This window comes from Cottoperca gobio, chromosome 23, assembly GCF_900634415.1.
Source record: "Cottoperca gobio chromosome 23, fCotGob3.1, whole genome shotgun sequence".
NCBI classification, from domain to species: domain Eukaryota; kingdom Metazoa; phylum Chordata; class Actinopteri; order Perciformes; family Bovichtidae; genus Cottoperca; species Cottoperca gobio.
Window position 1 is genome coordinate 8,855,753 of NC_041377.1, and position 26,620 is coordinate 8,882,372.

At 43.3% G+C, this 26,620-nt stretch overlaps 4 protein-coding genes and 1 long non-coding RNA gene across 10 annotated transcripts in view; 1 reads left to right on the forward strand and 4 right to left on the reverse strand.

Annotated features, from left to right (window-relative positions):
- Positions 1 to 60: 60 nt before the first annotated feature.
- Positions 61 to 5,653, forward strand: osgep (O-sialoglycoprotein endopeptidase). The gene is given in 13 exon segments (XM_029461598.1): positions 61 to 210; positions 2,473 to 2,592; positions 2,682 to 2,801; positions 2,999 to 3,027; positions 3,029 to 3,175; positions 3,281 to 3,376; positions 3,496 to 3,545; positions 3,628 to 3,706; positions 4,394 to 4,459; positions 4,539 to 4,629; positions 4,804 to 4,879; positions 5,223 to 5,321; positions 5,412 to 5,653. Coding segments are annotated over 12 exon segments (1,008 nt in total). The 5' UTR covers positions 61 to 210; positions 2,473 to 2,477; the 3' UTR covers positions 5,452 to 5,653.
- Positions 5,649 to 9,772, reverse strand: LOC115028139 (uncharacterized). Its single transcript, XM_029461601.1, has 4 exons — positions 9,620 to 9,772; positions 6,801 to 7,590; positions 6,675 to 6,707; positions 5,649 to 6,495 (listed from the first exon to the last, which is right to left on the reverse strand). Exons 1-2 carry the CDS (start codon positions 9,633 to 9,635, stop codon positions 6,842 to 6,844), a joined length of 765 nt encoding a protein of 254 aa, XP_029317461.1. The 5' UTR covers positions 9,636 to 9,772; the 3' UTR covers positions 5,649 to 6,495; positions 6,675 to 6,707; positions 6,801 to 6,841.
- A 745-nt stretch (positions 9,773 to 10,517) lies between these two features.
- On the reverse strand, positions 10,518 to 14,877 carry LOC115028107 (zinc finger protein 2 homolog). Of its 3 annotated transcripts, none has more exons than XM_029461526.1 (7): positions 14,744 to 14,877; positions 13,873 to 14,047; positions 13,700 to 13,792; positions 13,492 to 13,587; positions 13,281 to 13,391; positions 12,533 to 12,656; positions 10,518 to 12,076 (listed from the first exon to the last, which is right to left on the reverse strand). In XM_029461526.1, exons 2-7 carry the CDS (start codon positions 14,008 to 14,010, stop codon positions 10,596 to 10,598), a joined length of 2,043 nt encoding a protein of 680 aa, XP_029317386.1. In that variant the 5' UTR covers positions 14,011 to 14,047; positions 14,744 to 14,877; the 3' UTR covers positions 10,518 to 10,595. The 3 variants fall into 3 exon arrangements, with proteins under 3 accessions (XP_029317386.1, XP_029317384.1, XP_029317385.1); XM_029461524.1 differs by having other exon boundaries at positions 13,873 to 14,075; positions 14,744 to 14,872; XM_029461525.1 differs by having other exon boundaries at positions 13,873 to 14,012; positions 14,744 to 14,871.
- Positions 14,878 to 15,281: 404 nt separating this feature from the next.
- On the reverse strand, positions 15,282 to 16,534 carry LOC115028634 (uncharacterized). The gene is made up of 2 exons (XR_003834581.1): positions 16,343 to 16,534; positions 15,282 to 15,663 (listed from the first exon to the last, which is right to left on the reverse strand). It is a non-coding gene; the product is annotated as an uncharacterized LOC115028634 (long non-coding RNA).
- Positions 16,535 to 17,677: 1,143 nt separating this feature from the next.
- Positions 17,678 to 26,620, reverse strand: part of nav3 (neuron navigator 3) — a 161,052-nt gene continuing 152,109 nt past the window's right edge. For all 4 annotated transcript variants that reach the window (XM_029462525.1, XM_029462522.1, XM_029462523.1 and 1 more), the window contains 7 exons: positions 26,315 to 26,550; positions 24,595 to 24,749; positions 24,319 to 24,390; positions 23,736 to 23,932; positions 23,508 to 23,626; positions 22,590 to 22,793; positions 17,678 to 21,523 (listed from right to left, as the gene is read on the reverse strand). In XM_029462525.1, the coding sequence (XP_029318385.1) occupies positions 21,404 to 21,523; positions 22,590 to 22,793; positions 23,508 to 23,626; positions 23,736 to 23,932; positions 24,319 to 24,390; positions 24,595 to 24,749; positions 26,315 to 26,550 (1,103 nt within the window). In that variant the 3' untranslated portion in view covers positions 17,678 to 21,403. The remainder of the gene's footprint in view (positions 21,524 to 22,589; positions 22,794 to 23,507; positions 23,627 to 23,735; positions 23,933 to 24,318; positions 24,391 to 24,594; positions 24,750 to 26,314; positions 26,551 to 26,620) is intronic.

Genomic DNA, 26,620 nt, shown 5'->3' on the forward strand with positions numbered 1-26,620 from the left:
ACATGGTGCATTATCCCGCCATGCTGCCTGCAGTAGAACAGGTTTTAATGAAGCTCTGTGTGGAGGCTCAGACAGGAACAGCTGACAGTGTTTGGGTCCTCACGCTGCAGGAGGACGATCACCAGTTAGCCCAGCCAGTGCAATTATTATTTTAGAAGTTAGCATAGAGATAAGATTAATGTGAACCACTGAAGGGGAGCCACAAGATAGGTATATCTATTTTGATATTAATGTAGTGTTAAGTTAGTGATACGAAGACTGCTGCACTCGTGCAGGTTCTTTATGTGGGGCAGGATGAGCTAAGTGTGTGTGTGTGTGTGTGTGTGTGTGTGTGTGTACAACGTATAATGTGGCATTGTACGTGTCGTGAGACAAATGCATCTGTTTATTGTTGCATTGTTTTACATTTAAAAGTACCTTTTACATTTTGATAGTTTAATGTTCTCATGCTTTTCAGCAACACGTTGCAAAGTGTCGGTTAAATATCCAGTTGAACATGCATCATGCGACTAAAATTACTTTCTTTGTGGAAAACTGAAGTTCTGATTGAATTAGAAGTTGTCTTAAATGATACTAGATTAAAATAAGTCACATTGTTGACTCATTATTTGTCTTGATTTTGATTTACCAAAATAATTATTGTAAAGCTAAGATTCTCTTCTTACCAGAAATACTGTATACATCTATCAAAGCCAAAATATTAATTCAATCAAGACATATTTTAATATTTAATATTAGTATATTTTAATAACTGAATTTTCAGACACATTATTGAAGCAGTGATGTTAATTTTATGGAGCTGAGAGGACCTTCGGCCAATCAGAGCTCCTGTAAGGTGTGAGTGGGTCTGATGGGAAGACACTTTACTAAATGGAACATTTAGGTGGTTGCATTTATTTATATTCATTTAAAATCAGAATCAGATGTATTTATACAGCATCAATATCACACCGTGTGCTTTACAGACTACAAGATAGACCCCCTCTGTCCTCACACCCTCGTACCGCACAACCAAAACCTCCCTATAAGAAGGAAACCAACAAGTAAATAATGTTCTAAAGCTCAGAGAGAGACGGAGGAGGATTCCCCCCCCCCCCCCCCCCCAGGACGGACAGACTGATATATGTGTGTGTGTGTACAGGATACACAACATAATAACAACAGGGCATCACTTAACAAGTGTCCTGTGGGCTTCTTCTGAAGGGCTCGTGTCACTGTCTTCAGTCTGAGGGCGGAGAGCTGTTTACTGCAGGTTCCCTTCTGTCAAAGAGCGACAACATTTAAAAACTGCTGAACATTCAGTCAAGATTCAAATCTGCAATGTTTCTGCAGCACTGGACAGAAGGCTGCCTTCAGACTACACAACTGTCACTAACAGCATTACTCATTTATCTCCCCCTCTGTCTCTCTCTCCCCCTCCCTCTCTGTCTCTCTCCCCCCTCCCTCCCTCTCTCACTGTCTCTCTCTGTCTCTCCCCCCTCTCTCTCTGTCTCTCTCCCCCCCTCCCTCTCTGTCTCTCTCCCCCCTCCCTCTCTGTCTCTCTCCCCCCTCCCTCCCCTCTCTCACTGTCTCTCTCTGTCTCTCCCCCTCTCTCCTCCTCTCCTCTCTGTCTCTCTCCCCCCTCCCTCTCTGTCTTCGCTCTCCCCCCTCCCTCTCTGTCTCTCTCCCCTCTCCCTCGCCCCGCTCTCACTTCCTCGCTCAACTGTCCTCTCTCCCTCTCTCACGTCTCTCTCTCCTCTTCTTCTCTCTCTCCTCTCATCGTCGTCTCTCATCTCTCTCGTCTCTCCCTCCCCCCTCTCTCTCTCACTTGCGTCTCTCTGTCTCTCCCCCCTCCTCCCTCTCTTCTCTCTCCCCCCTCTCCCTCCCTCTCTCTCTGTCTTCTCTCTCCTCTCTCCCTCTCTCCGCCCTCTCTCTCTTCTGTCTCTCTCTGTCTCCTCTCCTCCCTCCCTCTCTCGCCTTCACTGTCTCTCTCCGGTCCTCTCTCTCTGTCTCTCGCCTTCTCTCTGCCCCTCTCTCTCATTCGCTCTCTTCTCTCTCTTCCGCCCTCCCTCTCTCTCCGTCCGCTCCTCTCTCGCGCTCTCTGTCCTCTCACGGTTCTCTCCCTCTCGGTCGCTCTCTGCGCGCCTCTTTCCGCCCCCCCCTCCTCTCTCGCGCTCTCTCTCTCTCTCTCTCTCTCTCCTCCCTCTCTCTCTTCTCTCCTCTTCTCCTGTCTCTCCTCTGTCTCTCTCTGTCTCTCCTCTTTCCCTCCCCCCCCCCTCTCTCTCTCTCTCTCTCTCTCTCTCTCTCCCTCTCTTTGTCTCTCCTCTGTCTCTCCTCTCTCTCCTCCCCCTCTGTCTCTCCTCTCTCTATCTCCTCCCTGTTTCTCTCTCTCCATCTCTCACTTCCTCTCGCGCACCCGCTCCCTCTCTGTTCCTCTCTCACTCCTACCTGTGTCTCTCTCCCCTCCCCCACTTTCCCCCCTCTGCCGTGTAGCTGCCATGACTGTAGTGATTGGATTTGAGGGCAGTGCTAATAAGATCGGTATCGGGATCATCAGAGATGGTGAGGTGCTGTCAAACCCCAGACGGACCTACATCACCCCTCCTGGTCAAGGTCAGATGATGTCCCCTTCACTCCACCGGTATACGTGAGGTCTAACGATCTTGCATGTGACGTTGACAACATGTTATTCTACCCATCAGGGTTCATGCCGAGCGACACCGCCAGGCACCACCGTGCTGTCGTACTGACTGTCCTGAAGGAGGCGCTGGAGGAAGCGGGGCTGAAGCCTGCAGACGTCGACTGCGTGGCGTACACCAAAGGTGTGTTAACATCCCGACGGTTCATCTTGTGGTGCAATAAGATTTGGTAACATTGTGTTTTCACCAGGATTAGTTAAAAGGTTTGAGATATCAGTGGAACTACCGGTGAACATGTTACATCCTGATATATTGTCACCCAGATACGATGTTACTGATATCTGGAACCAGGATGTCTTTCTCTTGTTTCCCTGCTTCAGGTCCTGGTATGGGAGCCCCCCTGGTGACAGGTGGCTCTGGTGGCTCGTACAGTCGCACAGCTTTGGGGGAAGCCTCTCCTCGGTGTCAACCACTGTATCGGACACATCGAGATGGGCCGACTCATCACGCAGGCCAACAACCCCACAGTGCTTTATGTCAGCGGAGGGAACACACAGGTCTGTTTCTGTGTTGGCCCTGATGATCAGCTGTCAATCATCAGAGCTGCAACATACACTGAGTTACAAGTTCATGAGGTATGAATGTAGTTTCTTCCTGTGCAGGTTATTGCATACTCTGAGCGGCGGTACAGAATATTTGGGGAGACCATCGACATCGCAGTTGGCAACTGCCTGGACAGGTTCGCCAGAGTTATAAAGGTGGGCGCCATTATGGTCTTCATTAGAGCAACTATCCACCTTTACTGTGTGTGTGTGTGTGTGTGTGTGTGTGTGTGTGTGTGTTTTAACACTTGGTGTTGAACTGTTTCTCCACTCAGATCTCCAATGACCCCAGTCCAGGCTACAACATAGAGCAGATGGCCAAAAAGTGAGTGAGAGCCACTGAGCAGCTTCACTGTTTGTGCTTCGCGTTTCTACTAATAATGACTTCCTGCTTTGCTTCTTGTCAGAGGGAGTCAGTTTGTGGAGCTGCCTTATACAGTCAAAGGAATGGACGTCTCCTTTTCTGGGATTCTATCCTACATTGAGGTGAAGTTTGCTCTGTGGAACTATTGATCTACAATAAAAGCTATTTATTTAGTCCTCTGTCTTCTGACACAGTGTAGAATCAGTGGCAGCAAACACCTTTAACTCAGAGCTACACACAACACACAACATGCTGTGTTGTTTCTCAACAAACTGCGCTACAGAGACGTTGACTTATTTTCTCACATGAACAAGCAGATCGGTTTACTTCATATATTGTTAGCAACAGGGCTACTGCTAGCAGCCTAACGTTACCGTCAACAACCATAAGAATCCCAAAGAACTACAAACCCTGATTGTAGTTCTATGATAAAAGGCAGAGTAAAGCACAGAATAGTATTATTAAGTAAGCATGTTTCCTTGCCTCCTGCGTCAGGGCTCTTTGCCTGCTGGAGTATCCAGTCAACATTACTCCAGTTGTTCCACTACATAATAATAATAATAATAATAATAATAATACCTAGGGATAGCTACTGAAAGCTATGTTGTTCAGTTGCCTCTTAGCAAACTGCTCTCTGCTAAGCAGTGATGCAGTGTATATGTTTAGGGCTTTTATTGTGAAAGGTAAGCACAACGCTGTTGATGATGTGGGACAAGAGTGTGCAGTCAGACCACAACCAAAGTTGTCTGTTGATGCTGCGTCATCATTCTGTTGGTTCATGATCCTAACAGGGTTCTTTTCTTCCATAGGAAGCTTCTCATAAGATGCTGAGCTCTGGTCAGTGTGCAGCAGAGGACCTGTGTTTCTCCCTGCAGGTACTAAGAACCATCACTTTCAGTTTGTGTGTTAATGTAGCGCTGCCCCTCCCCAACACTAACGCCTCCCTCCCTGCAGGAGACCGTGTTCGCCATGCTGGTGGAGATCACAGAGAGGGCCATGGCTCACTGCGGCTCCGGAGAAGTCCTCATCGTGGGGGGCGTCGGCTGTAAGTACATCAGACACGTATGCTTACAGGAAACACACTCGTTTTCAGTTTTATCAACACACTATGACTTTATTTGATCATAATTAAAATAAGGGAAATAGTCCCAATTAGAAAGGATTACAGCCTCGCATTCATTCCCTCCCTTACAGAACTTACCTCTCGTTTCCTCTGCAGGTAACCTGCGTCTGCAGGAGATGATGGGGGTGATGTGTAAGGAGAGAAGAGCCAAGCTGTTCGCCACAGATGAACGGTATACATTTACATCCATGAGCAATAAGTTAAAGGTCCCTGTCTTTGAATACAGACACTATAACGACCCCACCCTTCCACATGGTGGGTGTCCCATGATGGTGTAAGTGCTGTTTGAATCTTTTACAGTCTGACCAGGTAAAGTTTAAGTTTAGAGAAGTTTAACACCGTGTCTAACGTACAGTGGGAAACATTTAGCAGTAAAGTGTATGCGAGTGGTCTCCCGTATGCCCTCCATCATCACTCTCACTGTAGAGTTCCTAAAATAGTCTGTGACTTCAGTCTGTCAGAACATTGTGTTCCAGCTTCAGTCCAGATAACAGCGCGTGCACTTTGTGCCACAGATTCTGCATCGACAATGGAGCAATGATTGCTCAGGCCGGCTGGGAGATGTTTCGGTCTGGTCAGGTGACGGAATTGGAAGACTCGTGGATTACACAAAGGTACACGTCTCGCCAGCTAAAACACCGGATCAATATATTAATATTGACAACTTGCTCTTTATCCCACCAGTAACATTCCTCCTGTTTTAGGTACAGAACAGATGAAGTGGAGGTGACATGGAGAGACTGAGCAACATCTTGTTGCAGCAGATCTGTTTTAGGACTCCACTGAAGGGACTCAACTCAAATGTTTAATTGACCAGAGACTTTATGTTTTACTGCCAACTAACCTGCATTAGTTCACTCGTGTTTACTTCACTCCACTAATATAAAAACATACAGCAATAAATCTGAACGTCAAATAAAAATGTAAATAAAAGACTAAAATCAAACTTGTCAAGTTTATTCATTTTTATTAAGCAATACTGTTCACTTACATTCCTCTTCCTCCTCCAGTGTAATTGTTTTTATTTCAATATATTTTCTTTTCAAAAAAACAAAAAAAGAATCAACAAACTGAACATGTCAGATCCCGTATGGATTCATGAGGAACATTCACCCGATCAGGGACCCAAATAAAAACAAAAAAAGGGGACACAGCATTAAGATGTGACGTGAATTCTACGGTGCCCGACTTACACCCCTCTGTAAACTGAAGACACGGGTCCTCTGCATACATGAACCATAAAACTCAAGCAGGTACAAGACATTCTTCTGTAACAGGGAGGGGGGGGATTAATCACTCTGGTGGGTGTTTCTCGCACACAGGGATTGGTCACAACAGATTCTTAACAAAGTGCTTGATTGACCACTCGCTTCACAGAGGACAGAAAGGTGATAAAACGGCAGCTTTCAAAAAGGGGAAATTAAGTTACAGCTCCTCAAAAAGATTGTTTTTAAAAAAGACCAGCTCTACACACACAAGCTAAAAATGGTAAAGAGAGGTAATGAAAACAGGTCTGATTAATTAAGGCAGGCTTTCTGTAAGGCGTTAAAAAAGTCCATTGCTGTAAGCTCTCAAAGGAGTTAGTCCAAAGTGTCTCAGTGTGGCTTTGCGTGAAGACATCATCCTGAGTGCAGTGTGTGTGAACGGGACTCATAAATTTGTCCATCTTTACGTGTTTTAATGTGCATGTAGGTGTGTGTTGTACATGTGTTCATATACGCTTTGGGTTCTCACACAGCTAGGCCGGGTGCTGCTCGGTGTCCTTGTACCACACAACCTTTTTCTGAACTGCAAAACAGAAAAACAAAACAAGGTCAACGGGAGGAGTTTGAAAAAAGAAAAATAGTTTCACGTGTGATGCCTCATCGTAAACAATACATTTGAGATAGTGACAGGAAAGGTCTGTAAAATAATAATATTAATACTGCAATTTGAATGTAAAAGTTATGAATGTCGGGACGACGTACCTTTTTTCTGTTTGTTACTGATAGCATTCCATTCTGAGGAGACAAATAGAGCCACGGATAGAATTAATGCACTGAATTACTATTTTCTAATTCAAAATGAATAAATTAGCTCCTCATAGCGCTCACCTCTACTGTGATAGTTCAAAGCTTCCACTAGATGGCGACAGCTAAGCAGCAGCTTCCCGTTGTTCTCGTCCACCTCTGGGCGTGTGGGGGGGGGAGGTAGCGACTGGAACAGGCGTTTCTTCAGGAGGCTGGACTGTGAGAACTGTCTCGAACTGTAGGTCTGTAGAGTGTTCGGCGTCTGTGGGCTGAAGAGGGAGGGCGCTGGCAGCGGGGCGCGGGCTGATGCCCTCTCTGGCCGGCCTCGCCTCGCTGATGAAACTGAGACCCCACTGGTTCTGTAGCAGCACACCGATAGCAGGGCGGTCCTCCTCCAGCCCTCCACTGGCGGCTCCCGCCTTCACCTTGGAAGCGTAGCTGACTGCAGGCTGCAGCTTGGCGGAGCTGTCCTGCACTGGGAAGGCAGGTGGGGGCTTGAGCAGCGACAGACTGTCCTCAACCCACCTCTCCTTCTGGTTAACCTTTGGTGGTCTCTCACTCACTCGGCTGACCGCCTTCTGACTTTCCCTGCGGAGGCTGCGGCCTTTGTGCTGCTTGCGATCTTTTTCCCTGCGGAAGCTGAAGGTGTGCACGTGGCTGGGCCCGATCAGGTCGCCTTCAGGTGACAGCTGCCGGGGCTGTTGGTCACCTCCAGAGATGCAGCCTCCACCACCTCCACCACCACCACAGTTGCCTGAGCCAGGAGACAGGCGACGGTTGCGAATGTGTGGCTCTGAGGTGGTGGCTGCTACGAGGACTGCTGGATCACACAGAGTATCTGACTCACACACGGTGTTGCTGGCTTCCCATGTACCTGAAAGAGATGATGACATGTCCGTCAAATGTGTGCTGAATAAACTAATACGCAGTGTTTGGAGGGTTACTTTTGAAATGTATGAAGCCATGGCCACATTCCCAGGAGTCCCTTGACATCCCACCTCCAGATATCAGGATGAAAATGTGTTCTATGGATGCCCACTTTATGCTAAAATTATTTTTTGCATGCCATATAAATGCGTTGTTTTCGCCCATTCTTAAAAAAAGAGCATGAATGTACGACAAGAAAACGGAGACCAATTATATTCACGAGTGCTTAGAGCGGGCATTTCATAGTATTGCGACACACATCATAATGTTCTAAGACTTTATAAACTCTAAACTTCAAAATCAGTAATTAAAAGCATTACAATATGATCAATGTTTTAAACTGGGCAATAAATATGTAAATAAGTCCTAAAAACAAACAGTGTAAACACAGAACACTGATTACTGCCAAGTTCTTCAACATAACGAACAGAATTAACATTTGAAGCTTTTTAACACCAACATAAAATATATATATATATAAAATATATATATTATATATAATAAATAAATATATATATTATATATATATATATATAATATATATATTATATATATAATATATTTATATATATAAATATAAATAAATAAATAAATATATATATTTATATATATAATATAATATAATATATAATATATATATATATATATATATATATATATATTCAGATGAGCGCCCATAGTCATGAACAACATTAAGTAATCAATTACGTAAACTCCTTTTCAGTTTTTGGTGAAACCATCACAACTGGGCTCAGCAGCATTTAGACTAAGACTCATGAAGCACACTGAACTGTAAAGTCCTGCTCTTAATATTTATCAGAGATGAACACAAATAATCCAAACACCACAGGACTTTTCTCTGGGGTCTGGTTCAGAAAAGGATCTTTGCACTTGGCTGCTTCCAACAAACATCAGGAGTCTATGACACATTCTCGCGTGACTTCTGAGGTAGGGTTGAAACGGTGAACCAATATAGTTTACCGAATGAGTTTAAAGCACAGACAGAAGCAGCAGTATGTTAAGTGTTAATAATCATAAGACATTATGAAAGCCAACAGCTGATGTTATTTATAATTAACTAGTATTTATCATACTAAACGGCTGCTGATCAAAGTGATCAAATCTGAAAATACTCGTTTGTTGCAGAACGTTACTCTAGCGAGTGCAGCCCATCACTTCTTACTGAACTCAATATCACACAAGCTGCCTTTGACTTGATGTCGTGAAAAGGACGGGAAGGTTCACTTTTATTAGTCGTAGCTACTTTCCTTTAACAGACGTGGACATTACTGCTCATTGATTTTAAAGACATGGCATTTGAAAAAGCATTCTCGGGAACAATCGGGGTGAAACTCAAAAGCGGTTTGTAGGGTTACGTAACTTGTGGGGTCACAAATACGATTAAGAAACGGACAGTCCCGGCCTGAGCAGCGCACCAGCTCCAAAGCGCCACATTTCAAATAAACTGGAGAAGTTTACTAATCCAGGGGGCCGTAAAAAACACCGTGACATCAAGCTAACCGAGCAGAATAGAGTAACTTGGCTGCTTTATACGCGCCTCTCCGGACACAACAACATGCTATGAGTCGTGTGTGCGGTGCTGGCAGCTAACAGCCCAGCACAAGCTACGAGCAGCACCGGTGTTAGCAAACTTTAATTAGCAGCGTCATGGTGCTGCGATATAAACTCGACGGTTTTAATTAATCCCCCGTTACAGCAGTCAATCCAGTTCAGCAATGTCTCCACAAGAACAGCTGTCGTTAAGGAGATGGCTTTATTTTTAACCATATCATGAAATTAACAGCTAGCTAGCATGTTAGCCGAAGTCAAAGTTTCGTAACCCCCCATTCAAAAGCGGCGAGCAGGCTGCTATCGACACCGCTAGCAAAGTTGCTAACACCGTCGGCAAGACAACAAAACAGACTCTGAAAGTGAGGAATGTCGGTCAGATGTGTCACAAAGTTGTGAAAACTTACCTGTTTTGATATGCATGTCTTTTCGTTTAGCGTGTCGGAGAAGCTTAACCGTGTAGTAACTTTTGTTTACAGCGTTAAGATCACGACGGCTCACTGGATAAGTCTGTGTGGCCACCCGGAAGCGACACGAGAATGTGGGTGGGACAGGAAGTCCCTGCAGATAAGCGGTCCGGCGGGAAACTTGGAGGGAATTGTAATATTCAAACAGGACTATGACGGTAATCCATGTGATAACCACGTGGTAGCAGTGATATACAGTGATTGTAGATGATTTACGTTGTTTCTTTAAAAGGCAGATGTATTATAAAGAGCCAGGATTACTTATTCTTATTGTGTTAAACTATGTAAAACACTTTAACAAGCATCAGGACATTCAAAAGCTATGGAAAGGACAAAAAGGGAGGCAAACTTGCATCAAACTTTATGCAATTATTATGCAAATTTAATTTAATTAATCTAGCAACATATTACCCTTTGTGGAATTCTGTATAAAATTTCATTTCACGTGCAACTGTAAACAATATGTTTTTTAAAAGCATACCAATTTCCTTGTTTTGATGGTTAAAAAAGCATTTCATATGGAACTCCTCACAATTTAATGGCATATGTGATATGTGAAAAATAATGTGTTAATGTGTTCATGAGCTTTAAGTTGTAACGTGGAAACAACATGGACGCTACACTGAAGATGTATTTTATTGCTCCGAGCGTTTAAACAACACGTTAACATGTGTTGATTATTCCGACACCACATGAATACAGCACCACATGTAATGTGTTCTTCCTCGGCCCAGGCTTCACCCTTTCACCAAGTTTCATTAAAATTGAGCAAGTAGTTTTTCCGTAAACCTGCTGACAAACAGATAAACCGAGCTGAAAACATAAGCATAACTATTGATTAAAGACATTTTTTTATTTTAAATAACAAAGCAACAACAGTCATCTTCTCATAAATACATCATTAGCTCCTGACAGCTCAAAGACTCAATGACTCCACAACTACACCCTTCTCCATGTGTGTGCGCACGTGTCTCTTCAGCCTTGTAGAAGTAGAGAATCTCTTCTTACAGAACTGACAGCTGTGTGGCTTCTCCCCCGTGTGTGTTCGGATGTGCATGTTGCGGTCGGAGGAGCACCTGAACCTCCTCTCGCAGTGGGAGCAGGGATAAGGCCTCTCTCCTGTGTGGATCCGTCTGTGGAGGAGAAGCTCCCCAGAGGTGAGGAAGGTCTTCCCGCACTGGGAGCACTGGTGGGGGCGTTCCCCCGTGTGAGTCAGGTTATGTCGGATGAGCGAGGTCGACTTGGCGAACCTCTTCCCGCAACGGGTGCATGCAAATGGCCGCTCTCCTGTGTGAGTGTTGAGGTGTTCGCCCTGAGCCCGCTTGGTTTTAAAGCTCTTGGGGCACTGTCCACAAGTGAACGGCCTGAAGTTACTGTGGCTGCGCTCATGCCTCACCAGCTCTCCGTGCGTGAGGAACGTCTTCTCGCAGGTGGTGCAGATGTACGGCCTCTCACCTGTGTGGATTCTTTCGTGCCGCGTGAGGCTGGCCAGCTGCGTGAAGCTCTTCTCGCAGTAGGAGCACTTGAAAGGCCGCTGGCCGTTGTGAGTCATCCGGTGCCTGTTAAGGATCTGGAGCTGTGTGAAGCTCTTGCCGCACTCTGTGCAGGGGTACGGACGCTCCCTGGTGTGGATCTGCTGGTGCTTATTCAGAAGCCACACATGGGTGAAGCTCTTCCCACACTCACAGGCAAACGGCCGCTCACCGGTGTGTTTCATCTGGTGTCTCTTGAGGTCGGACGCTCGGCTGTATATCTTCTCACACTGGGAGCATTTGTACTGACGCCTCACCACATGCCTCTGCCTGTGCCTCAGACGCTCCAAGATGCTACTGAACCTCTCGCCACATTTCTGGCATTTGTACTGACCGCCCTCTTTCTCTGATGTCTCCTCTGCTACTACGACCTCTGTCGTAACGAAGAGGGGCGGGATGCAAGTTTGGCCGCAGGCGGTTCGTTCGAAATGCAGCTTGAGCAACCCCATCTGTGTGAACTGTTTGCCGCACTTGGAGCAGAGAAAAGGTCGCTCTCCAGTGTGAATGCGCTGATGTCTGGTCAGATCCCAAGAGTTCTTGAAGCCCTTGTTACAGTCCTCGCAGGTATACGGGCGCTCACCTGTGTGCGTCCGCTGGTGTCGAGTCACGTCTGAGGCACGCGTGAATGTTTTGCCACACTCCTGGCACGTGTGAGGGTCGGCCCTGTCGTGGATGGGGAACGGCTTTGGGAACTCAGGACGCTGGGCCTTCTTCTTGGGGACGTCCGCTGTCTCTGAAGACCTCTGTTGCCTGTCCTGCTCAGGGTGACTGTGCTCAATGTGCTGCATCAGGTAGGACTCCTGCATGTGGAAGAATGGACACTCTGAGCAGGCAAAGACCTGAGTGGACATCTCCACAGTGGAACCTGTGCAAAACACAGAAAACATAAGTAGTTGTTTGCTCTAATGCCCTGCCCCCTCTTAGTCGATGAGTGGACTAATCCGTTGTTTTGGTCGACTAGATATCTTTAGTCTTTTTTTAAAGCTTTTTTCATGCTGAATTAATTATTTCCAAGAAACTTCTGAGCACATCTCTGGTAAACCTGAGGTTTAAAGTGGGGCTTTTTCACACCTGTTGATTAAATCAAAGAATCGATTAGTCGTCAAAATCGTTTGAGTGTTGACTGAGAATGTCTTAAGTGGAGGACAGACCCAGTCGACTTACACTCATACCATTTTGTGAAATAATAGATTTGTTGATTTATTCATTTTAAAAAGCTTCTCATGTCATATTCATTCAGTAACATGCATTCATCAGATTATTATAGCCTGTAGGTGTAATCATGGCACAGCGAGGCGCTGGATGAAAGTAGATGAGAGACCTTGTGTTCCAAGGTGCTCCAGGCATCTGTGGTGCTGCAGGAGAGAGCTCAGGTCGTCGGGGTTGGAGAGCGCCTGCAAACAGTCCTTCAGGACCGAGGGGGCCGACGTCAGCCACAACACAGTCTGTTCATGGAAGAATGAGGTCAGAGTGAAGAATGACTTCTAACACTTCATGCACCATGAAAAGCATCTGTACGAATAGTGAGTACAGCCCTATTTAAATATGATCAATGCAACATAAACTATGCTATGTTAGTAAAAGTATTTTTATAATGATATGAACTATAAATCAATTATCTAAAAGCCTATTTCTTTAACAATGCAGTCAAAAATCATAACATGTAAGAAAGAGTATGTATCTTCCATAACACTTCTTCTTTCAGACGAGTGGAAAGAAAACACATTCTGACTTTATTTTACTAACGTTGTCTCTTTGTGTCTATTTCTCCTAAAGTCACAACAGTTACATTACATATTTTGCAATTCAAACATAACAAGAAACAAGAACTTTGAACCTGCTTTATCCAATGTTCACATTGTTCTGGAAATGTAGCAAATCAGCACAAATTCGATAAGATAATGCCTCATTTGCATATTTAAAACATAACATTTCAGAAAACTTGTAATACAAAAAGTAATTGTCTTAATATAAGTAATGAACTGGGGAAGTTTCATGATGATATGTATTAGTTACACTTGTTACATTGAACGCGTTTCATGCAGCAGCTGCTGTCACATGTTTCCCACCTGACTGAGGTCTGGTACTGGCAGCAGTTTCTCCAGTTTACACAGAAACTCCCACACAAGGAGCTGCATGTTTGTGTCGTAGCAGGGACCATACTCTGTTGGAAAAACTTCCTGTGTAATACAAAGATGACAGTTAGTCAAAATTACACACAACAGTTCAGTGCACAGATGAAAGGCTCCAGGTGCCAGCTGGGTTGTGAAGCTGCCTTGCCTGGTAGAAATGCTCCCTCTCTGCTGGCTCTTTCAGGAGTGTTTGGACGAGCTCCACAAAAATGGCCTCCTCTGCATCCACCTCTGCATCTCCACTCTGAAAGACAGCATCACTGTTATGTCCGAACAATAAAAGCATATCAAAGCACCATCAGGCCTTTGAGCTGTATGTGTGACACTGACACACAGGACTGCCTTCCCTCACTTACTCCTGTGTATCCTGCTGGGCGGATGCGTTCTAGGTGAGGCTGTATGCACAAAGTGTTGGCTGTTTCCTCATTTCTGCACAACTCCAGAATAATCTGAGGAGAACATGTCATGAACAACGAGACATTATTGCACGATAATCAACGTTGATCTCATGTGACACCTGCAGACTCACCTTCGCTCTGAGCCGCAGCAGCAGTTTGCCTCGTTGCTTCGGGTCCAGCAGGTCCGGCACTGTCGCCGTCACCAGCGTCACAAAGTCATCCAGTTTTTCATAATCCAGAAGCTCTCTGCGCTCGGCCACCTGCCACATCGCTGCAGACAGCAGCCGCAGCGGAGGGATCAGCAGCCTTAATGAGGACAATGGCAGGAATACATCTGTGCAAACATGTAGATCTCGAAATGAGATGAAGAAATCTCCACTTCAGTAGCACTTACATACACCAAACTTTCCACTTTCATTCCTCTCTCTATTTGTACAGAGGGCTTTGTTCACATGTCATTCAGAGCTGATGTTTATACACTTATTACTAACAACATGCAGGAAGTGCACAAAGTTGTGTGTTGACAGGATTTAGTGATGGAGTGATACAAAGAGAGATCCAGAATCCCCTCTGTACAAACCTTTGACTCTAGAGTTGACAAAAATGTGAACATTAAATAAAGCCAGGTTCAAAAGTATTGTTTCATGTTGTTCAACAGTTAACAACATGCAACAATAATGTTGAACCTGGCTTTATTTAATGTTCACATTTTTGTTCTTGAAAAGTATGGCAATTAATCAAGTTAATTTAGCTTAGCTACATAGCCAAACTGTGGGGCGTGTGGCTGTCGAAATCACAAAGGAAACATCACACTTTCGTTTAATAAAGAGCAATAAATAGGTTCTTACATAAAGTAAAAGCTGCATTAATCCCATGTTTCTCTGTGTTTGCATTACGTGTGTTAGCTACTCTGCTGTTAGCTGCGGCTACAACATAACGACTCTAACACAGCTAGCTAGCTGTTAGCTGCGACAAACACCGAAAACCTCCAATAACACGGACCTGTGTTCTCCACTTGATAAGAAGTGCCAGTCGTTTCCATGATTAAGGCAAGTTAACTTCACTTTTTAAAGTCCCTTAACAAACTACCATAAGCTAGGAAGCAGTTTGTTGTTAGCTCCTAATAGACCGGAAGCACCTGGAGAAACCTTTCAGAATAAGGGCGTAGAGGGCGTAAGGGCGTTACAAACTGTATCTGCTAATAACAATACATTAGTTGTTATTGTGATTTAAACAACCCACATTATGTTTCATGACAGCCTAATACAGAAGTGTGACAAAAAAGAAAACTCAACGTTTCAAAATGTCACCCGTTTGTAATTACTCAGCATCCTGTATAACCTAAACAGTTGTTGGTTGTGTATTGCCATTAAAGTTATTAACTACATTATTATAAACTCAACAGCAGAAATAACTCTGCAATGCAAATAATCCAAGATGGAAATTGTACTCAGCTAGCTTTTATATAATAATAGATATTTTAAATGTGTAAATGTGGATATCATGATATGCCAAACAAGAAACAAATGATCACCTGTAAGCATGTAGTTAAAATTTTTATTTGCATTATCTTTCTCTTTATTGCAACATTTTACACATTTATAGTGTGCAGGTAAAATCTTGTTTTCCACAGCACTGGATCATCCGATGGCTATTGTCACTTTTCAATAATTACTTTTGAAGTTTATCTCTTCCCTGCAGTAACAACTTGAAGCCGTCGATGCAGAAAGTCACAGCAACAGGTCACCATGGGAACGAGCCCTGTGGGTCATCCTGCTGCATGTGTGAACTTGTAGTCCTATAGTCCAAGTTGGGGAAACTTCCAATAACGTGGTGTTAAATTCAGTTGAAGCTGGGTTAGCATTCCTGACAGCAGGGCAGGACCAGTACTGGTCTTCATGCTCCACAGTGAGGGGGCAAACCTTCAACAAAGAATATTAACGGTTAAACCTCAGCAAACAAAATAAAAAGGTACAAACATACGGGGATTTCACCAGACTACCATGTTTTCTTTGAACCAAATAAGGGCAGGATGTATTAAAATGTTACAAGCAGTTCCTACAAAGGTCATCACTAATATTAATGCATGAATTTACCTTAAGAATCCTGCAAACTCTCTTTAATTGCTCAGATTGCAAAATAAAGTGTTATGATGATCTTAAGGGGACTGTGACTCCTCAGATGTTATGCACATGGTGGTGAGTTCAGAACTTCAAACATGATTCTTTTTATATCGCAATTGATATTGAATCGTCAAACTAATCATGAGTTCATTTACGTTTACAACATTTACATGACAGACACACACACACACACACACACACACACACACACACACACACACACACACACACACACACACACAGTATTAGTATTCTTGCTTTCCTAATCTTACATGAGAGAAGTGCGTGTTGTAATGACACCTCTGCAGAAACACAGCACTAGTACTTAACAACGTTGCTTACAGGCTTCAGTGTTAATGACACAATAAGAACAAGTCGCGTTATTTGAATGATCTGTACACGTTAGCTCGGGAGTTTAGCAGCTTCCGTAGCCGCCGTTACAAAATGTTAGCTAGAAACTTATCCAGTGAATACTTACTTTTCTACGGGACTATAAAATACATCACGAGGAAAAACGCGACGTCAAAGAGCACGAACAGCCAAAAGTCGTACCAATAGGAGTGTTTGGGTAAATATATCGACGCGGCTTTAGATTGAAACGTTTTAAAGTCTTTTTCTGACTTCTTCTCTGGTTCCATGTTTGCTTTTCTTCTTCTTCGTGTTTTTTGGCGGATTTATATACTAACTTTTAGGTGAATAGCACCACCTACCGTACCGGAGTGAGAACAACCGGAACTAGTTTATATTAATCTGTAAAATAAAATAAATAAATATGCCATATAAATGAAAAAGAAAATAAAAAAGTAATGAAAGAACAATAAATTATATTCTATTCAATCTGTTATTTATTAAGAAATATATTACTCCTCCGACTCCACACGTTTTCTCTACATGTTCATTAGTATCCCTTCTAAATCCCATTCTCGTCCAGCCTCTCACATTGTGTTGCAAACTTAATCTCTATTATTTTTGACACAATGTTGAGCATTTTGTGTGCTCATACTTGTGAATTTACTTTCCACAATATACATAATGTGTGATCAAACCTTAATCTGGATAGAACTACCTCTTCCTTTAATAAAACTCTGCTCTCCATCTTTTGTACTTTACAGTATGTTCTGCCTTTACTGTCCTCCTCACACTATTTCTGCCACCAACGAGGAGCTGGTCGAGATGCATCCTGCAGTCTTCACAGGGCTGGGTGATTTCCCAGGAGTTATCACGTACATGTTGATCCACCCGCTGTGTCTGTGGTCCTCTCTCTGTCATTTACAAACTTAAAGAACAGGGACGTTATAAAAGCGGTCATGGAACCAACAGTCTGGTTATCACAGAGAAGAGGACTGGTCATAGGCCATAAAATGCCAACACTACTCCGATCCCACCCCAGAAGATGTGCAGCAAGCTGGCTGGTAAATCCATTTCCACCAAGACAGATACTGGCAGATCAAGTTGGACTATGCACCTCTAATACACAGCGGGGTCGCTTCTGATTCCTCAGACTCCCATTCGGCATCAAGTCGGTGAGTGAGGTGTTGTGACATACAGGGTGGACACATCATCACTGACGAGAGAGCAAACACACCACGCCTGCACCGGCTGCTGCTGGTAAAGCACTTTAAAACACAGATCTGAATCACAGGGCGGATACACACATTGTTTTTCACTTTCAGGGCATGGCTTTGGTGGACGTCCGCCCTTGTAGCATTCACTTGAAATCACCCACCTCTGATGCCTTTACCCTCCACTCCATAAACAGACCACACGAGCACATTTCAATTGGACAAAGAAAGAAGCTCAGCAGGTCGTTTGCTCGTGTGACACCAAATACCATTTATTAGGGCTTTACAAAGACTACAAAATCCTCCAGATGAGTTAAAACACTGTCTCTGTCTATTTACATGATATGTTACATACAAATGTACAAAATATAAAACATTTAAGGACAAATGTTTCACCCAAAAAGAAGAAAACTTCCTCTCAAACCAGAGTAAATGCTATGGTTTTCAACTGAGATGTAACTGCAAAGTGTAAAGTGGGAAACTGAGCGGCGGATCATCAACACTGTGGCGTGTACCCCGTTAACGGTGCCAAAGTTCTGCTAGCCCGGGAACTCACAGCCTACAACAGGAGCGCAGAGGAGAAGGTGGATCAGAGGTCTGAGCTCAGGTTTGATACATGAGTGTAACTGTAGGTAAGGAGCAACATGTGACCTCGGTAGCTACCTCATTATCATGCAACTACTAACCCTTGCAGACACAAGGCTGTAGTTTGCTATGTGACCCATCCGAGGCTGGGCTGCAGAGGGCTGTGAGCTTGGATTGTCCTGAGGTTGTGACAACATGACTTCTTGGTCTCCGATGGGCTTCGACTGCAGTAGCACCTGTTGGTTGTCGTTAAATGAATACAGTACGGCGCCTCAGACAGCTGGCAAGCCTAACGTGGCTGTAAGCTGGGGTGAAAATGTCCAGAGAGGAGGTGCATCTCAGGATCAACAGGCATCCTGAAGACGGAGAGGATCCAGATAATATCATGGCAGGAGGGGGAAACTGCTGAACTTCCTATTTTATGTTCTCAGTCTGTGATTTTAGTGAGTTAAATGTGTTCTTACTGTACACCGTATGCCTCCTGCATAGGCAAAACATCCATCACAAGACACACAGCTGTTTCTGACAGCGTGTTGAGTTTTTGCATTTCTTTTTTTTCTTCTCTGTTTTCAAAGTACAATAATTTAGTCAGCGGCTGAAGCATACTGTAACATCAACAGGGCAGAATGCATCTTTGATTCACTGTGCAAGACTGAAGTATTTACAACCCACCCCGACCTCAAAGTGTGCAAAACCAACCCACGCGATAAACAAAGAGGACAATCAAAATTCAAAATGGCTTCCGTCCAATACACGCATACATAACGGTAAAGGTCTCTTCTTTAAAAAGCTTCAAGACATGCTCGTCAGGCTAGAAAACCCAAAACTGTTTGGTTGTGCTCCTGTCAGTTCAAGTGAGCCCAGCTCAACTGGGCCAAAAACAACAACTAAGAAACACCCCACCACTTTTAAACGTTTTTACAATATTGGTCAGTTTTAAATGCAGAGACAGCATCAACTCTTTTATACTTTAACTGTCAGAAACAAGAAAGGGCGGTTTGGAGGAAGAGGGAGCGACAACAAAACAAGAGGCTGTTTTTCTCCGACTACAAGCAGGAAGCAGATCTTCATCGTCCGACATCAACAACTCTTCTTCTCACGTTAGCCAATGGGAGCACACTTAAGGCAGTGAGAAAGCACCAGTGTCATTGTTCCCTTATCTTGAATTTCAAAACACTTTGGATTCTATGTTTGGTACCTCATGTTGATCCAACATGGGTGCAGATGCTAAGCATGCAGGACAGGAAGCTCGCATCAGCTCTCACATCTGTTGGAGTGAAGAACTGGACATTCGTCAGTTTACTGCTTTCCTTACTTTCTGAATTTCCCGGTTGCAGCAAACCCATCCGCTTGTTTCCATGCAGTTAACACAAATGTAGCAGCTACGTGCATTTGACTGTTCGCTAAGCCCTTCGTCAAGCTTTCCCTTCTTGCACCTGTGCAGCTCAAACAGCTGTAGATGCTAATCAAGCTAACATTAGACTGTTTCCTGCTGACTTGTGTGTAAATGAGTCTTAAATGTGCACTTGACACTAAAGCTGCATGTGAACAGTCAGCATCCTCCCCAGAGCTGCAGGGAGAAGACATGGAAGTAAAGATTGTTCTGGTCCTGCAGCGTTCTACATAAATCTGTTTGGCTGTTTAGCTTCATACTTTTTTGTGATTAAATATTATATTTTCAGCAGGGCCGGGCGATAATTCCATATATTTTTAACTTCTTTTCAATAGAATTGTATCGTAATGAAATCATATATGGAGATAAATCGTTAAGAACAAGCACATACTAACTCAAATTAAGAAAATACTTTTCCTTTGTCAAGTATTTAATTCACACAGGAGTATACAAAAATAGATAACATGCTATATCGTGATATATATCATTATCCAGATATGAAATTAAATATATAGATAGAAGATTTTGGCCATATCGCCCAGCCCTGCTTTTTTGTTTAAATTGTATTATTTTTTCCACTTTTCACCGTTACAAGAGAAAAGGCTTTTAGGATGAGGACTAATGTGTCCTATCTCAGGGTGATATTGGCTGCTAATGATTGGACCATGGCTGTTTAAGGGAGGGGCTTAGCAAACAGTTAATGGAGACAGTTCTGTGAGGCTGATCTGTGTGTAAGCTCTGGAGTGACAGACTGCGGCGAGTGGAAGGCCAAGAACAACTTCATCTAAGTTTACAACCATGTGATGTTAAGATTCTGTGTTCGTGTGGTTGTGTGTGTGCACATTTGGCAGTAAATCAAAGGGAAACATTGGCACTTGTCCATTTTTTTCTTCACAGTAACAATGTGGCTGGATGACACACAGACAATGCGCTTTTGTTGTGCTTGTTTTTGGCATGCAGGGCGGCGAGGAGCGGCTTGGCAATGCTCACACTGAGGAGGCTCAGGGCAGGAGACCAGCACCAGGAAGCTCAACCCACCACTGAGCAGGAGGGTATGTATGAGGGTGTTAGGAAAGTGTCATTCTTGTGATCCTAGTTGGGCTGCAGAGGCTTTGCAAATGTCTCAAAAACGTCCACATCTGGTGCCATCACGGATGTGCGGAATTGTCTTTATGTTCAGAAAAGGCAAAAACACCCAAATAAGGTGATGCAGTGGTAAACAGACAGATACGTGTCCCTCCGCTCAATAAGTCCCCGCTACAACTACTCACTGATGGATCTGTGATGTGTGGTTACTGTGTGGCCACCAGAGGGCATCACGTCCCCCAACACTCCACTGTATCCTCCTCTTACGTAGGTGGGCTCAGAGAGGAGGGTGCTGTGAATAGTGCCTTGCTCAAGGACACTTTGGCAGGCTGGATTGTTGGTCACATGGGGGCTCCTGCTGCCTCTGTGTGTGTGTGTGTGTGTGTGTGTGTGTGTGTGTGTGTGTGTGTGTGTGTGTGTGTGTGTGTGTGTGTGTGTGTGAAGCACCTCTGTAATCAAGGAAAGACATAAACAACAGAACCTGCCCCCCCCTTTGTAAACATCTGAAGATATATCTGGGATAAAAAAGAAAAGTCCAGTTTAAACTCTTCTCTGTTCTCTGTAACAGTAAAACAATGAGGTGATCTGCGGGTCATCATGGCGGAGCACGATTCTCCTCCTTGTCCTACACATATATGAAAAGTTGTATTCTAAAATGTTATACATCCATTAAAAAACAAGGAGCTGAGCTTCACTATGATGTGTTTAAAATATATTGGATCCAACTCGGATGATTGTTCATCACTTTGACCACTGAGGACCAAGTTGGCAATAATTAGATTTAATATTGCACCATTGTAATGTAAAAAATATGTGTTTTCTTTCAAATGGCCGGTATACCATTTTGGATAATAAAACTTTTCATATATTATATATCTGCACTACAGGGGCGTGTGGTTGAAGGGCTCCGGTCTCATAGCGCCGACTCCAGAGAGGAGTCCAGCTGGTCGTCATGGTGACTGGTGCTGTCGCTGTCGCAGCTCTGCGTGCTGGAGTAGTTCGCAGCCTCCTGCAGCCGGAGCAACATGTTCATCTGGAAACACAGAAACACCTTCATGAGATATGATGTACGTACGTGGAGATAAAGCTGCACACGATACTAAAATGACCTCTAATAATAATAATAATAATAACAACAACAACAATAACAATAATAACAATAATAATACTAATAACAATAACAATAATGATAATAATAACAATAATAATAATAACAATAATAATAATAATAATAATAATAACAATAATAATAACAATAATAACAACCACAACAATAATAATACTAATAACAATAATGATAATAATAATAATAATAACAATAATAATAATAACAACACTAATAACAACAACAACAATAATAATAACAATAACAATAATGATAATAATAATAATAATAATAATAATAATAATAATAATAATAATAATAATAGAATAACCAGCAGACTTAAAACAACATGATAAATATCCTCTCAGCCCAGCAAGTGGACTAAATAATGCAGACAAGCTGCATCTGGCACACTTTAAGTGTTCCTTAAATGAGGCTTAGCACACCTGCTCTCAAAGTGGTCTCACGCACACGCACACGCACACACACATGCGCACACACGCGCGCACACACACACACACACACACACACACACACACCACACACACACACACACACACACACACACACACACACACACACACACACACACACACACACACACACCACACACACACACACACACACAACTCCCTTTAATCCCTCCTGGGCTGTAATAACGCACCAAATGGAAAATTAATTCTCTCTCTTTACCCTCCCTGAATCCCTGAATAGTTCAGCTTCCTGTGTGTGTGTGTGTGTGTGTGTGTGTGTGTGTGTGTGTGTGTGTGTGTGTGTGTGTGTGTGTGTGTGTGTAGGAGCCCATATGAAAGCCAAGGTAACACTTATCCCAGTTGAATAATGTTATGGATCTTGTTATTTTTGTATATTTGATTTATTGAATCATCTGGTCCTTGTATTAAATGTTTCCCATAGACTCCTCACATATCATCACAGTGGTTGTGTGTGTGTGTGTGTGTGTGTGTGTGTGTGTGTGTGTGTGTGTGTTCCTCACCAGCGGGTCTCCCTCGGTGTCGCTCTGAGACACCTGCTTGGATGAGGCTCCCTCCTTGGAGGAGCTGTAGCCGTCGTATCCCACGTCCTCCGGCCTCAGTTGGAGCAGCGACTGGCCGTCCTGCTGTAGCGAGGCGGCGTTCCACGGATACGTGTCGTTCACCCACTTGGATGGATCCTCCCAGGCTGCTCTTTTGCCATATAGCTGCAGGTGAGTCAGGGAGGGAGAGGAGGACATGAGCAAAGGCAAAATCTTGGATATGGATTTATTTCCTCTCATATCATTTATAAAACATTTTATAATAACTTATACGGTCACAAATCACAACACTTCATACCTGCTGCTGACTGACTCAATGTTTTATAATTACCATAGTTGTAATACATTATAAGCTTTTTTTAATACATTATAATCACAGATATAATTAATTATTTTGTGATTATAAGTTACTCTAAGTGCTCCTTGTTCGCTTTAAGTAAAACATTTATATTACAATGTTTTGTCTCTTGTATAAATATACTGATATTTTTCTCCACTTCACTTAAAGCAACAATGAGCAAAATAATGCAGTAAAAGATTATAATAAGAATCATAATTCACTATTGACTGGTTATTTATCTGTGCTTATAATGATACAATGCTATAAGTATAACTTATAATGCATTATAAACTACTAATAATGCATTATAAGTATGTTTATAATGCATTATAAGTATGTTTAAAATACATTATAAGTATGTTTATAATGCATTATAAGTATGTTTATAATGCATTATAAGTATGTTTAAAATACATTATAAGTATGTTTATAATGCATTATAAGTATGTTTAGAATGCATTGTAGACATAGAAAGAGTGTAGAATAGAATATCTTTTGTCCTGGAGGTTTAAAATGCTGCATTAGTTGCGTGGACGCACCTGAAGCCCCTCCCGGACCGCCTCCAGCAGGTAGGGCACCAGGGAGTAGTTCCACAGGTCTGTGAACCAAACCCGAGAGCCCTCCACATCCAGGGGACAGGACAGGAAGAGACGGGGGCCTGTCGGGACAGAAGAGAGGATGAGTGGAAGGTGGTGTGTGTGTGTGTGTGTGTGCGTGTGTGTGTGTTTGTGTGTTTGTGTGTTTGCGTGTATGTGTGAGAAGCGGACCTATGGTGACATCAGAGGAGCTGTGTGCCTCCAGGAAGCCGTTGAGGTGCTGCCAGGTTTTGGGGATCCAGTCAATAATCTTGATCAGGTCGTTGCTGCGCATGTTCTTATCGATCTCCGTCTCTATCAGCTTCCGCCGCAGGAAACGTCCCAGGAAACCTTTGACCGGCTCGGTGTGGTTGGTGCACAGCACCCACCTGCGACAGGACAGACGGTCAAAGGTGAAGCAGAGCAGCGAATGAATCAGCTCGACATGAGTCCACATTTCTCTCGGCTGTTTTTCACTTTCCCATAATATGCTCTAATGACTTTACATTTGCCAAATCATCAGCTCGTCAAACATGGCAAGCAGAAATGATCCTCACTCAGAACATGAATTATGCTCTAATTAATTTCTAATTATCCAAGAGATGTAATTACAGCCTGTGGAAGAATGAATTTAGTTTACAATCTGTGAGAAATACATGTTGACAGACGTGAGACACGTTAGCAAAGAAAGAAAGAAACGTAATTTCTCTGTGGAATCAATAACTTTACAAACAATAAAATATTACAGTATGATGAGGTCGTGTGTGTCACAAACCTGAAGTTGTGGTGGAGCTCAAGGTTGGGAGAAGAGGACACTCCCTGGTTCATGGTCCCGATGACATAAGGGCTGGACGGAGACGATGACACAGAATATTATTCAGTCTCCACTACTCACGACTACATGGAGATTATAAACCGCTGCTTCTTTTTAATGCTTTCAACATTAATTAACATTAACATTAACATTAATGTTTCGTGAATTATATCACGAAACATTAAAGTGCTTTTATCTAAGATTTGATTGGTTCTTTTAATACAGTGTGTTTCTCACCATTTGTGGTACTTGCAGTTGAGGAAGCCGTTGAATATGTCACTTAAGGATCCAATATGGTGGAGGTTGTCGAGGATCACCACAGTGGGGAGCTCTGTGTCCGTCTCCTCAGAGTTACACTGCTCTGCCAGGTTGGACAGGTACTGACGCAGATCCTGGAGAGAAGCATGAAGCCAGAAAGCATTCAAAAGGGAGCAATACGATCCAAGTCCCTATTCTCTGTATGTTCTCTGCATGTATGTTCTCTGTATGTTATCTGCATGTATGTTCTCTATATGTTCTCTGTATGTTCTCTGCATGTTCTCTACATGTTCTCTGCATGTTCTCTATATATTCTCTGTATGTTCTCTGTATGTTCTCTGCATGTTGTCTACATGTTCTCTGCATGTTATCTGTATGTTCTCTGCATGTTCTCTATATGTTCTCTGCATGTTATCAGCATGTATGTTCTCTGTATGTTCTCTGTATGTTCTCTGCATGTATGTTCTCTGCATGTTCTCTGCATGTTCTCTGCATGTTCTCTGCATGTTCTCGGTGTGTTTTCTGCATGTTCTCTGCATGTTCTCTGCATGTTCTCTGCATGTTTTCTGCATGTTCTCTGCATGTTCTCTGCATGTTCTCGGTATGTTTTCTGCATGTTCTCTGCATGTTCTCGGTATGTTTTCTGCATGTTCTCTGCATGTTCTCTGCATGTTTTCTGCATGTTCTCTGCATGTTCTCTGCATGTTCTCTGCATGTTCTCGGTATGTTTTCTGCATGTTCTCTGCATGTTATCAGCATGTATGTTCTCTATATGTTATCTGTATGTTCTCTGCATGTATGTTCTCTGCATGTTCTATGTATGTTCTCTGCATGTTGTCTACATGTTCTCTGCATGTTATCTGTATGTTCTCTGCATGTTCTCTGTATGTTCTCTATATGTTGTCTGCATGTTCGGCTTTTCAAATGGATACATTTAAAATGTCTTTTTGTTGACATTGTAAACAGCTCCTGGTGATGCACGTCACTTTCTGGAAGCCATTATTTAAATGCTAGTCTATTTTTGTGATGCTAAAAGATCTAAAACTTCAGAGGTGTGAGGTTCAGTCGCTCAGAATCTAAGGAGCTGCAGTTTGTACCAGCGATCAGAATGTAAGTATGATTGTACAGCAGAGATCTACAGGAGGAGGACATGCTGTGGGCTGCGTTCACATTGCAACCAAAGTGGCATGTGACTCAGACTCACACCTCCGTACAGAAGCAGCAGCCATAGCTCCACACAAAGCCATAATAAAGATGTGGATTTCTTTCTCTGGTCCTCGTTATCATTGTCTCACAAATTCACTTTTCTTCCACTGCACATCAACTTATAACTGAACTTCAGTGGCCTCCATGTTTACTTCCATACGACAGTGTGTCTGTTATGGTTCTCTTGTTCAGGATAGTCACCAGTTCAAACAAATAAACAAATCTGATCCGAGCAATAATTCAGAACTGACCACGAAGGCCTTATAGAGCAAAATATAATGCGACCAGGCGGACATCTGTCAATATTATATGTCATATACAAAACCATGTTTGTTAGATTTAATAAACGACGTGTTTTCCTGTCTGCCTCCTTCTACAGGCACACATCATGACAACGTGCTCTGGGTTGTTGAAAGGCATTCTGGGAGATGTAGGACGTCCCTCAGATAAAGCAGTGCTGGAGATATTGGCAGACTCGGGTAATATTTCTTACCTTGCTGGAATTCTGGTCCACGTTGAAGCTGGCCACGTTGTGCTCCGTCACCTTCTGCCCCATCTGGGAAATTATGTACTCGGCCAGCTTGGCGGCCAGGAATGATTTTCCGGTGCCGCTAGGTCCTGAGAGGATGATACGACGATGCTCCATTAACAGGTTGAGGTACCGCTGGATGATGGGCTTAGGGATCAGCGTGTCGAACACCAAGCTGTCGATACTGTTCTCCTTCACACCTAGGAAGAGGAAGGGAGGAGGAAGGGTGGAGGGATGGAGGGAATAGGATGGATAGAAGTAAATGAATAT

Coding starts and splice junctions, on each gene's coding strand:
- LOC115028107 (XM_029461524.1), bottom strand. CDS start 14,783: ATGGAAACGACTGGCACTTCTTATCAAGTGGAGAACACAG. Junction 14,076..14,743: donor TTATCAAGTGGAGAACACAG/GTCCGTGTTATT, acceptor ATGTTTGCACAG/ATGTATTCCTGCCATTGTCC. Junction 13,793..13,872: donor TGCTGCGGCTCAGAGCGAAG/GTGAGTCTGCAG, acceptor TGTTCTCCTCAG/ATTATTCTGGAGTTGTGCAG.